The 12,954-nt window shown below is 38.4% G+C and overlaps 1 protein-coding gene across 1 annotated transcript in view; it reads right to left on the bottom strand.

Moving 5' to 3' along the window:
* The window catches only part of KMT2A (lysine methyltransferase 2A), a 76,409-nt gene that overhangs the window by 36,996 nt on the left and 26,459 nt on the right, over window positions 1-12,954 (bottom strand). Inside the window, exons 3-10 of the mRNA XM_063093342.1 lie at window positions 8,850-11,503; window positions 7,355-7,532; window positions 6,142-6,376; window positions 4,488-4,552; window positions 3,666-4,043; window positions 3,271-3,344; window positions 2,610-2,741; window positions 1,984-2,097 (exon numbers count right to left, since the gene is read on the bottom strand). Coding sequence (XP_062949412.1) covers window positions 1,984-2,097; window positions 2,610-2,741; window positions 3,271-3,344; window positions 3,666-4,043; window positions 4,488-4,552; window positions 6,142-6,376; window positions 7,355-7,532; window positions 8,850-11,503 — 3,830 coding nt within the window. The remainder of the gene's footprint in view (window positions 1-1,983; window positions 2,098-2,609; window positions 2,742-3,270; window positions 3,345-3,665; window positions 4,044-4,487; window positions 4,553-6,141; window positions 6,377-7,354; window positions 7,533-8,849; window positions 11,504-12,954) is intronic.

The following is a 12,954-nucleotide window of genomic DNA, read 5'->3' as shown; positions in this document are numbered from 1 at the left end:
GCTCTCCCAAGTGAGCTAAATGGCCAGTCCCCAAATGTTTTACAAATTTAGATAGAGAATTCATCAAGCACTGGTCATGCTTTAGGAGTGCAATGCAGGCAGTAAGCTATTCATTCTCTAATTCATTTTTCAGGAATCCTGTGAGACTGTTGTGCATAACTATACATAATTTGAATTAGAACGATTATACCCTGAGGGCCGGCCCGTGGCTCACTCGGGAGAGTGCGGTGCTCATAACCCCAAGGCCACGGGTTCAGATCCTATATAGGGATGGCTGGTTAGTTCACTGGTTGAGTGTGGTGATGACAACATCAAGCCAAGGGTTAATATCCCCTTACCGGTCATCTTTTATAAAAAAAGAACAATTATACCCTGAAAAAAATCTGTTTAACCACAGAAGTTGAAGGACTGGTGCTATAAAAATAAGTTATTCCTTTGGGTAGCACATGTGTGGATGCAAAACATTAGATTATGAAGGAAAAGAGATACAGTATGATCCTTGTAGACTGAATATTCTTGTCTCAATGATATATAAAGCAACCACAGCACTCAGAACAATATGCTGTTTGTAATAGGCACTGAGAAAATAAATATTTGCTTAATGAAAAAATACTAGGCAATAATTTGTAATTCTGCTAATGAGTAATTTAAAACAACTAGTGGGCAAGACTGAGTCTCTTAGCTAGAGTGTGTCTCACTGAAGGCTCAACATCCAGATTTCCACCTAGCTTTGGGTTTTCTTTATGACCTTAGAATACATAGTTTATGCGATAAATAATAAACTAGGGAGGTATTCAGGAATTTGAGAATTGTAATGGTCTTGGGATACAATCCTTATGAATGACAAACTACTGCTTTCTATTTAAAATTTTGCTGTTTCTTTTCTTTCTCATTGTAAAGGTGGTATACATGCACTGCAAAAAACTCAAAAAGATAAAAGAGAACATAAAAAGAAATCAACAGTTGCCCATAATCCAACCACACACTTAATATTTCGGTGTGAATCCTTCCAGATATTTTTCTACGTAACTGTATATATTTTAAAAACACTTTTCCAAACCAAAATGGGATCATGCTTTATGTACTATTCTGTAACCTGATGTTTTTACTCAGTGATATGTCATGAACATCTTTCCATGTTGATATCAATCTATATTATCATTTTTAGGACTTCATGTTTGCCGTTATATGCATGTCTTATAATTATTTTAACTAAAGCTCTCTATTGATGGTCTTTTGGGTTGTTTGCAATTTTTTATTATCATGAACAACACAAAATAAACCCTTCTTTATATACATAGGTTTGCCAATTTATCTAATTATAACCTTAAGACAAATATTTAGAGTACAATTGCTGGATTAGAGGGTATACCCATTTAAGATAAATACATATTTCCAAACAACTCCCTCAGAAAGAAAGATTGTAACTAATTTATATTTCCACCAACAGAAAGCCCCTATTTCTGCACGATCCTTTGTTTCCAGTTTTGGTCATTGGAGGGTTTAATGACCCCCTCCCCAGCCATGGTTTTATTTCTCATTTTGTGACTTATCTATTTCTGTCCTTTGTGAATTTCTTACTGGGTGTTATTTCTTTTTCTTATTAATCACTAAGAGCTGTTTATAGATGAGGAGGCTTTGGTATTCAACATAAAACAACCACCAACAACATCCCTTTTTATGGAATACTATATTATTTTTCCCATGTTTGGACTGCTAACAGAAAAATCAGAACTCTAATAAAGATTGAATTTAAGAGATGAGACTATTAAACTTTTCACCCTCAACAACTTTGCTACTCTAATGAAAAACAGATTCCCTCCTGAAATCTCTAAAAAACTTCAAAGACCTTTCATTAGCTGGTTTAAATAGGGGATACTACCTGCTAACTACCAACAAAACAGAACATAGTAATTTCTTTCATCCACAGCAAAATAATCTACTATTATACTCTCTGGGGTACAAAGAAGCAGGATCCCTTACCTCTACATGCCCACTACTGGCACAGAGAAAGCAAACCACTCTGGGTGTTATAGGAACAGAGGTCAAGATTCCTAAGCCTCCCATCTCCCACACATTTTCTGCTTCACAATCCTCCTATGGAGAAGAGAGAGAAAGATCACTTAGGAAAGCTTTACAATGACACAACTTTGGATTGAAAATAAGGATGAAAAGCGTAAAATTAGAGTGACACCAGAATGTCAAGAGTATTCATTTCAATGAATCCATAAATAAGTGCTGCTCTTAAAATTTTTAATCTCAGACACAAACTATTAAAAGGCTCACCTATTGGTTCAATTCATATTAAATATATTGCAAAGATACACGGGGATTGAATTTCCCTCAGAGTTTTGCTAATCCTATGTGAAAAATTTCCTCAGATACTACTCAGAATGGGTAGAAATGTTTCAATGCCTGTTCTTCAGTCAGTGCACAGTGACCTTACAACGCTGACTAAAGCCATTATACACCTGAACCCATCTGCTAATGGCAGTTATTATTCATTCTCCCAGTTGGTGCTGATTCCCTCTTTCAACACCGTTGGTAGCACCATTTTTATTTAAAGTCAATGATACTCAATATACTACATGATTGCTAAACATGTTTACCTTAAAGTCCACTCTGATCCTGTGGACTCCATCTGCTGGGATTTTTTGCTTAGAACTATTGCCATTGGAGAGAGTGCTGAGGATATTCAAAGTGCCTGCATTCTCCGGCTTATTGACTGGAGGTGGTTTTTCCTAAGGAGACAGAAAATGAATATAGAACAAAACCACACCCTATTTGCTTTCATATTTGCAACAGATAAGAATGTAAATGACAAATCTTACTAATAGATCTGGAAAACATGCTCCCAACATAGGTATCTTATAGAAACAGAGATGTAGTGTTCAGAAGATTCTCAAATCCTCCCTTCTCTATCCATAATAAAAAATATAGTAGACACAGGTAAGGGTGATTTTTAGATAAATATTGCTAAAATATGTTGAAGACACAAAACAATTATGCCAAATGACCTGCAGAATAAGCAGATCCCTAGGCTAGAATAATGGGGTCACAAAGAAGGGAAAAGCGACAAAGGAGAGAGACAAAAATAGAAATGGACTAAAGCCTAAATCTGAAGTTTGTTAATTTTAAGAAATTCCACTGCCATCTACATAGAAGCAGAAATGCAGTTTCACTCAATCATGCAAATGTCAAGGATAAAGCTTTTCCTTACAGAACAGAAGACATCCCTAAGAAATCGCAGAGAAATGAATCTCGCCTCACCTTTTCTTTTGGTTTTTGTTTTACAGGGATACTTGGGCGGGGAGCCACTTTTTTCTGCTTGCTTTGCTCTGGACCTAAAGAATTCAAAATAAATTGCAGTCAGATGCTGGAAACACTAGTTTAGGACTGATTGACCTGTGAAGAAAGGAGCATTAGAAAAAATAAAATATTTAAACTCCAGGCTTCAAATAGGAAATTAAAACAATATTTCCAATTTAATTGTTTTTTTGCTTCTATTTCTTTATTATCATACATAGTAGTTAAAAAGAGAGCTAATTTTCTTGCACCGAAGACTTAAAATTATACATTTCAGGTTTCCAAATGCTGTTTAAGACATCAGTGCTTCTTTGCTAGTACTCGTGGTTCAGTAATTCCTTCTTGCTTTCCCTACTTACCTGGTTCTGGCGGTGGAGGCTGCTTTTTCTTGGGCTCACTAGGAGTGGTCTTGGGAACTTCTTTTCTTGGTGGTCCTGTACTAGGTGGCTGAGGGGAGATGACTGGTGCTGGCTGAGAGACCTGCTTGCTGGACTTCCTGGAAGCTGGAGTGGTGACTTGCTTGGATTCAGGCCCTGGGGCAGAGGCATTCCCTTCTTCACTCTTTTCCTCAATGGGCTTTCGTGGAGGAGGCTCACTACTGCTTTTCTTGGGGGCAGGATCCTCTCTTGCTGATGGGGTAGGTTTCTGACTAGAGTCCACTAAGTTCTTCACAACATTGCTCTCTTTGCTCTCTTTCTTTTCACTCGTCTTAGACTTTTTCTCTTTCTTTTTCACAGCTAGAATAAAAACAAAAACAAGGTCATCTATCTATAATTGAGAACATTTTTATTTAAAATAGAAGTATAGAAATGTAAAAATCTTATTCTCAGTTTCCTGCAGCTAAAATTGGCACTGCAAGCCTCAACAAGGTTAATGCCAAGTTGATCAGGTAAAATAGGTACACTTTTATTGTTCTAGGAAATTGAATGGACTATAATTTTTATATGAATTAAAAAAGAAATTTATTTTGGAAATTTTCAAACATACCCCAAAATATAGAGAATAGTCAAATGAACCCCCATGTATCTATCACACAGCTTCAACAACCAGTAATTCCTTGAGAAAGGGCAGTACTCTAAAAGAAACCCCCAGAACTAGTATTCTCTTTTTACTGCATATACATGAGGCTATACAGCATTAAAGGAGGGAGCACTTTGGGGAAGAACTTTTTACAACACTACCTTTAGCTTGCTTCTGAAGGTAGGCTTTAGAAGGCATCCACTGTAGATTCTGACATTTTCTCATCCTAGGAAAACAAGTATAAACCATAAAATAAATTACATAAAGAAGAGAAGCAACTGAAATGTGTTCACTTGTCTGCAAAAATTGGTGAATCTTCATTCAGGTTCATTTTGACAGCTGAAAAAAGGACTGCTTGTTGCTCAGATTAAATCTGAGCCTTTGACTCCCTGGATCAGCAATTTTACCACTCTTAGGATCTAAAATGAGCAAATATCAAATTATTTTTGAAATGGGACTCAAATTTCTTATAATCCAGTACTGACTAGCACCACACACAAAATAACCAGTCAATATTTCTTGTAGTCAAATCAGTACTGTTCCTTTATGAGATTAATATTCATATAGTAATCTGAACACAAAATGGACTAAAATTACTTAACAAGTCCCTTGTCTGCCACTGCAATGCTGTATCTCATGGCTCTGACATATATTTTAACCCTCAATTTAAATTTAATGAAACTCAAACTTAGTTTGAAGTCTGAAATTGCACAAATCCATGTCCTAAATTTACAGCAATTTTATCTTGCTATTATGTGCCTTTTTGTGATCTGTGAACTCTCACTTTCTGCTAACGGGACTGAGACAAAATTCTTGTTTAAGGCCAGACCAAACTAAAGCACAGAAACTACTTCTTGTCTCGCAGAAATTTTCTCCCTTGAAGTACGTAATACAGCATTTCTCCTAATTATGCTTTATATTAATCACTTTAATGTTATTCATTCATTGAGCAAATTTCTATTGATAATATCTATTCCTTGTGATAGGCACTTTGTGAGATGCTCAATCACCAAAATTTCTGTTTAATGCAACTCTCTTGATCTATTTTAAATAAACTATCCAGTCAGCAGAAAACGTATCCACAAACTGACTAAAAAAAGGGAAGACAAGGGAGAGTAATAAAAAATTCTGGGGCTGGCTAGTTAGCTCAGTTGGTTAGAGAGTGGTGCAGATAACACTAAGGTCTAGGGTTTGATAACTGTCCTTCCAGCCACAAAAATAATAATAAATAAATAAAATTAAAATTCCATATCAAAAGTTCTACACGCATAGAAATATTCTAAGAGAGATAGTCAGAGAGCACTTATGCAAAATATCTCCAATGTTTCCTGAATATCATAAAGATAAAAGTGATTGTAGAAGACCCAATAAATATTATGCCTAAAACTGTCAGGATTTAAGTAGAAACCCTCCAGAGCACTATCTGATATGGTAGCCACTCATCACATGTGGCTATTTAAATTAAAATTAAAATTAAATTAAATAAAAAATGTAGCTCCTTAGTCACACTAACCACATGTCACGTGCTCTAAAGCCATATGTGGCTAATGGCTGCCATATTGAACTAAGCATACATAGAACATTTCCAGTATTGCAGAACATTCTATCAGACAGCATTGCCCCAGAGAATTTGTCATTTAAGTATAGCCCAAACCTAACCACATCACAAAATCCAACTTTGCAACTAATCTTACAACTCGGAAGGTTCAATACAAGCACATTCAGTTTCCCAATGCAACTCTGCAGCAAACCAGGGATAAATAAGCAACCTTCCTGGCTGAGAGATCAACACCTCAGAGTAAGACATCCACTCACTTGCAGCACTGCTTCTTTATATTGCGGCCACCAAACTTGGGCTTGTCTAAGCAATTAGTACAAACACCACAGTCCTCAGGCACCTGGCAGCCAGGACACTGCCCACACCGCCTTGACCGACGTCCTTTCTTTACTGGAGGTTCCTGAGGTGCCTTGTTTCTGGTGACAGGTTTAATTGGTTTGATGGGTGGGGCAAGAGGTTCAGCATCTTCTGAGCCAGCAATTGATGACTTGTCTGTTAAAGAAATGTATCATTAGTTCTGAGGGAGTATCTAATCCCTTGGCAGTAGAGTGGGAGATCCTCAAAATCCCTTTACATCATTAGATACATTCAAACTTTGTTTTAATTGGTAGTCCAAAAATGAAATACATTGTAATAAAAATATTCACATGCAGAACTGAGTCTGTTTTAAATAATTCTTTAAATATTTAAAAAATGCCTATAATTTGCAGCTTGATGAAAGCAAAAGTCCAGATACTAAAAAGAGGCTGTCCAGTTAGCTCAGTTGGATAGAGTATAGCCCTACTGTTACACCGAGGTAACAGGTTTGGATTCCCATAACAGCCAGCCGTCAAAAACCAAACAAATAAAAAACAAAACAGCCTAGCCCAAACTCAGGAATATGAACTGAATGCTTCTAAGGATTCTCTAAACCCCTAAATCGTTATGAGCAGCTACCCAACATTTAAGAATTATATGGCAGCCATGACAATATGTCTCAGAGACCTCCACCTACAGGAAACATAAATAACCAAGGGCCCCAGCTGCTGCGCTCTGAAATCCAATGGTGCAATGAGGCCACATCTAACATGGGTCACCCCTAGGCAGTGATTCAGTGAGACAAGGATACTAAGGTGGTAGGCCTGTTCCCAAGAGACACAAGACTCCAACTTTTGCTCAAGGACTACCAGAAAACCTTATCGAACCTTTCTTACACTGCACGGCAGTCTAGAAAGGTACTGCCCAACCTTCCTTCCCTCTCTCCTTCATGGGGGTCTGACTTGTATCAAAGTCTGACAGCTCTCCTAGCCTTCCCTGGCTACCTCCCCATTTTCTTTCTCAGGCATTTCCTCTGATAAAATCCTAGTGCATTTAATCCCCTCTCGCCATCTCTTTTTCTGAGGACCCAGACTAATCATGAAGAGCCTACTGGACATCCCAGAATCATCAGCAAACAAATCAAAAGTCTCCAAGGTTGACTTCCTGACATACCATCATTCCCCATGGAAGACAAAATCTTCTCTCGTTCTTCCCATGGTAAGGCACTCAGGGTGGGCATGTCATCAGGAAATACAGCTCGTTTTCGGCCAAGGGCAACAGCAGCTCTTCTGCAGACATGTTTAATCCGGGGTCCTCGCACAGAGGTCTCTGATGAATCGCTTTCTTGACCCTGAATAAGAAGCAAACCAAAAACAGACAATGAAAACTACACATGTTGAAAATATAATTAAATGAAGCCAGGGTATACTTGATCAATTTATTATGATCTAGAATCAAAACATATAACTCTAGTTAGTCCCAGCTGATAAGCCATATCAACATACAGAAGTCAACTATTTCTGCATCCTAAAATTGGTAGCAAAAAAAGGCCTCTAAAAAAAAAAGAAATCAACTAAGCTTCTATTCTCAATTAAACTACTTCTTTAAAATTCCCCTCAAAATCCAAGCTACCAGTCTACATTACCAAAAAGTTCAGTTTAATGTAAATAGGGCTTATCTAACCACAGACTATTTCTTGTATTTCCTTGATCAACAGAGAAGTAGGGGGGAAATAGCCTGTAAATGCAAGTATAAAAGGCCGTGGCACCAAACAGAAACGTTTCATATTTTAAAGAGCCACTGCTCTTATCACTAGAAGGCTAGCCAAAAAACATCCAACATGCTGTCAAAAATAAGTCCCCTCATATTCCTGCTAGAACTCTCTCAACTGGCAGACTTACTAAATGTAAATCTGGCCATGGGCTGAATGACATTAAAAATCTAAGTCTGCGGCCATCTCACTTGATATGTGGGCGTAAATATGCATCTACTACATGACAATTTTTTTAAAAGAACCTGAGATCAGCAAGTTTTCTCAGAAAAGGCTAATGCCGACCTCCTTTCATAAAAAAAGAAGGAAAAAAAAAAAAAACTAACAAAAAAACCGCTGTTCTATGTAAAAATTTGTTTGGCATCATTTTAACTAACTGAATCCTACAGCTTTTGTGTTCCCCTTAAGGTTATATTACCTATTGCTCTAATCACTCACTACTCAAAGGTAATGCTCCCCTCCAGTTTTCTATTCTATCAGAGATTGTAAAACAATGTGACTATAAAAATGCACCTTCAAAATCAAGCCACAGATTCCATGACTCCAAACCCATGGAGTACAAACAACTCAGCATTCTCAGTAGTATGGTCCCAACCTAGCTTTCAGCCTTAATCCACCACTTTCCCACATGTGCCAATGCAGCTATCCACTGTTCCTCAAATACGTTTCATACTTTTCCATCTCTACTCACACTGTTCCCTCTACTTAGAATGTTATTTCCTGCTATTTTCCACCTATTGGAATCCTTTTGGTCCTTGAAGGACCATTGTAAATACCACCACCTCCCCCACCCTTTTCCTGATTCTCCTAACTGGGGTAACCAAAACAGTTTAAAATCTGCCCATAGAAGGGGCTCGATAAATTGTTGGTTTTAACAGGCAAGGTGGAAAGAAGTACCTGTGCTTTGGGCTGGTCAGTTTGTTTAAGACTCTTACTCTTCTCAATCTTGCAGAGCTGGGCTTTGGCCTTTTTTAGGAGGCTGGCAACCCTCTTGTCAGTCATTGGAAGCTTGTCTGCCTGAGCCAACATGGAGCCTATGGAGGAAGTGGAATGTTTAACAGTGCTAGATGAAGGAGTGGAAAGGCAGAGGGTTTTCTCCTTCTCCAGGGATGGGGCAGTTGGGCCGAGGTCCAAGTTGGTTTTTTCCAGATTTCCTCTCCCTTTCTTTATAAGTATTTTGGTTTTGACAGCTGTTGTATCCCCAAGAGTCACAGAAGAAATATCAGTCCCAGAATCAAGTGATGAAGACTTCTTCCGCCCTGTTGCTTTTTTGGCAGAAGATGAAGTGGCAACATCTTCACCAACAACCTTCTCTTTGGAAACCCTACCCACAGGATACAAAGCAGAACTACTCTGAATTTCTGATCCCTTTTTCCTTTTCTCTTTCCTTGACTCCCGCTTATTCTCTTTCTCTCTCTCCCGGTCTCTCTCTCTACTCTTGTCCTTCTCCACGCTCTTGTCAGCATCTCGATCTTTGGACAGCTCCTCAGGGGCCTTGTCTTTATTTCTCCCTCTTTCAGTCTGAGAGCCTGGGGTAAACCAAGGAAAGAGAGGAGTAGGACTACTTGATGAAAATGGCTCTGCTGGAGCACTAGTCTGCTTCCTTGGTCTCTGATTTTTCTCTGCAGATTCCCCAGATTGAGTCAGGGAATGAGAAGGAAAAGTAAAAGTTGGGTTTAAGGCACTAGTGGCAAGAGGACTAACAGAAATGCTTAACGAGGAAGAGACAGAAGATGGAGGAGTGAGAGGTGATAGCTCAGAAGTACTAAGCCTTCCACTTCTTGTCCTCATGGAGTGAGAAGGAGATCTTGGTTCAGATCGAATAGGACTAAACACTTTTCTTTTCCTTTTTCTATTAGATACTCCTGAAGAAGATGTTCCTGCAGAAGTTCGATTACTAGGCAAGGTTACAGACTCAAATATTCTAGAGTGAGCCTCACTTGGAGTAAATCTTGGAGCTCTCAGAAGAGGGCTCCTTTTGTGCATATCAAACCGCGTTCCAGAATGGAGTGGTGAAAACAATCGGGCTGAAGCAGCAGTACCAGATGTAGAAAAACCGGACGCGAAGCCAACATCCTCGGGAGTTAGCGGAGGAGGTCGGAAATTATCAAATATTGGTTTGCGAATGAGACCTTCTTTGGCATACTTGGCGGAGGAAAAGTATTGTGACTCTGACCTAGAATGTTTTAAAGAAGTCCACTTAAACGTTGGTTCTCGCAAAATAGATTTTCGCTTCCCTTGCATGGGAGCTGCAGAAGCAGGCAAAAATGGTGATGCTAAGGGGATTGTTGGAGGCATAAGCCAAGGTGTGTGGTCAGAGATACTGGAGGCTGGCTGCAATGGTGGGGGTGGAGTGAGCAGAGGAGGAGGTGGAGAGGAGGAGGCCTGCTGCTGGGGGGCACTTTGTAGAGTTGATAATTTTTTAGTTGCTCTAGATCCAAAACTTCTCTCCGACACCGAATACCTTCTGCTTCTCCTATCATTACTCTCAGTTTCTGGGGACTGGGACATAGGCAGTGGAGTATGAACTTCAGGGGTATCGCTCCGCTCTTCAGGAAGTACCTGAATCTCCTCAGAGGCCTGAGAATCTGTGGAGGTATCAACACTGGGGCTACTAGATCGGGAGGAGTCTGAAGACATTTGAGAGGAGTGCTGAGAAGCTGCACTTGATTTTTCAGAAGATCCACAGGATGTGGCACTGAATCTACTATTCGGTGTAGACTCTAGTCGGGCAATTTTAATTGGAGGGTCATAATCCTCATCCTCTATAAACCGCCGAGGAGTTTTAATGATCCGTGAGGAGATAGCACTGACAACAGGCATGATGAACTGTCGAATATTTTTGACCTGTGTCTTCACCTTTCTTCCTTGCAGCTGAGCTGCTTCTTTTTCAATTTTCTTTTGAGCCCCCTTTTTTGCCCTCTGCAAGAGTTGCTTAGCAATTGTTGCATCTGTCCTTTTAGAAGAAGGAATAATCCTAACTGGCTTAATCCTTCGAGGGCTTTGTCTGACAACTGTCTTATCTTCCTTTGTGAGTGGAGGTGTTCCTTCCTTGTCTTTCCGGACCTTCTGGGGCTTTTCCAGTTCCGAATTAATGAGGAGACCCGAAGGGGTCTTTATCCTTTCTGTTGATGGGGGCCTTCCTCGCCGTCGTACAATCTGTACCCCCTTCCTTCCTATTTGAAGCTTCCCTGTCTTAAACTTAGACTTGAGAGGAGAGAGTTTACCTGCTCTTAATTTTTTAATCTTTGTGGCTTGCTGAAACGTAGCAGAGGGTGTCCGTTTAATTTTTTTCAGGCTATCTTCTTTGTTTCCCTTTGGTAACTCTGAAATGTCCTTTCCATGTGTTATTTTGATTTTTACTCCAGGGAAGGTGGGAGGTCTTCCTCTCTTCTTTTCTATACTTTTAGAGTCTTTCTTCTTGATCTTATCTCCAGATTTGGTCTCTGATTTATTTAGAGGGGAAAACACAGATGGATCTGAGAGGATAGCTGAATTTCGGTCAGAGCCACTTCTAGGTCTCCCACGAGGTTTTCGAGGACTAGTTTTAACTGTGTATAGAAATTAAACAATGAAGAGCATATATTTAGCTGTGTAGTTCAGGTCTTAACTAAGCTGAATATAATTTAGCACAGGCCATTTTGTACTGGACTCAACTTGGGTCTAATGAGTCAATAAAATATCTTAATTGTGCTCAGTTTCTTTTCACCACAAATTTGCTTCAAAGAAATCAAGTAAATAACATTCTACCTAAAAGAACATTTCTTTACTTTTTTTGATAGAAAAATCAAGATAAGAGGTTTTTCATTGAACAAATAATCTATAAAACTGATTTTTCCTACAAGTTTAGATGAGCAAGAAGTTTTTTTCTGAATTCAAAAGAACTGTAAAAAGAAAACAAGGTGAGTACTACCTTTCCATATCCTAGCCACTAAGATTAACATTCAAGAACATGCTTCTAGTAAGTCATCCTATCTTTTCAATTCAGAATTTTGGCTTTGAATAAATTTGAACAAGGTGCTCTTCAATCAACAACATACCAATTCCACAGGAAAAGGCTCTTTGGACAGCTCAGCAATCCTATATTTTCAATCTCTTTTGTTTAAGTAAACTAAGAAAGTTTTATTGAATAGAAAAATATTCATTCATCAGAATAACATCACTGAACTCAGTGGCAAGTGAGCTAATCAATGAAGTAACATAATGATGTGTCCATTAATCTACTCCCCTACCTAGAAGTTGATTGAACTAGTTAGTCTCAAGTCACAAAAAGGTTAACCTTAACTGATGTCAAGAGCAAACCAACAATTTATTAAATCGGATTTATTCTATTCTAAATAAAAAGATTTTTTCATCTTATAAAACAGCTCAATTTGCTACTTATCAAGAGATTTAACAAAACAAGACAGTTTCTAAAACACTCCGTATAAACCTGTATTTTAGAAATGTATTAAGAGTTCCCTAGTCAATCAAATCTCCTCTTCCCTCTTGACTTTTCAAATGTTTTATGTGACAACATTCTTCAGAGACTAAAGTTTCCCCTAAGAGGCACCAAAAAAGATTCACACCATTATGATGAACATTTTACAATGGAATCACTTTCTAATAGAACAGAAATCAACAAAGGTCTTATTGTTGAGCTTTCTAAATATAAGTGCATTCCTCACCAATTAACTTATGAGACTTCTCTTAACAGATTAAGGATTTACAAATACATTCTTAATATAAGCTAATAACAAAAAAGTAATGGACAAGGAGACAGCAGAGAAATTACATTTAATTTCTTAAATAATGAAGCATATCAAGATGGTTTAAAAAAAAAACAACAAAAAACCAAGACAATATTTAAGGCAGACTGACAGCCAAGAAAAAAGGTTAAGAGGAACCATCATAAAAGAGTTGTGAAATAACAAAATAAAACTGCTGCCCGTAAGTACATCACAGGATTCCTTATCATTGTTATAGACTTGAACCTGTCACTCAGAGGGCTTTATCGATTCTG

The sequence above is a fragment of the Cynocephalus volans genome, chromosome 4 (genome assembly GCF_027409185.1).
Source record: "Cynocephalus volans isolate mCynVol1 chromosome 4, mCynVol1.pri, whole genome shotgun sequence".
In the NCBI taxonomy this organism is placed as follows: Eukaryota; Metazoa; Chordata; class Mammalia; order Dermoptera; family Cynocephalidae; genus Cynocephalus; species Cynocephalus volans.
This window is presented reverse-complemented; position numbering and strand designations above follow the sequence as displayed.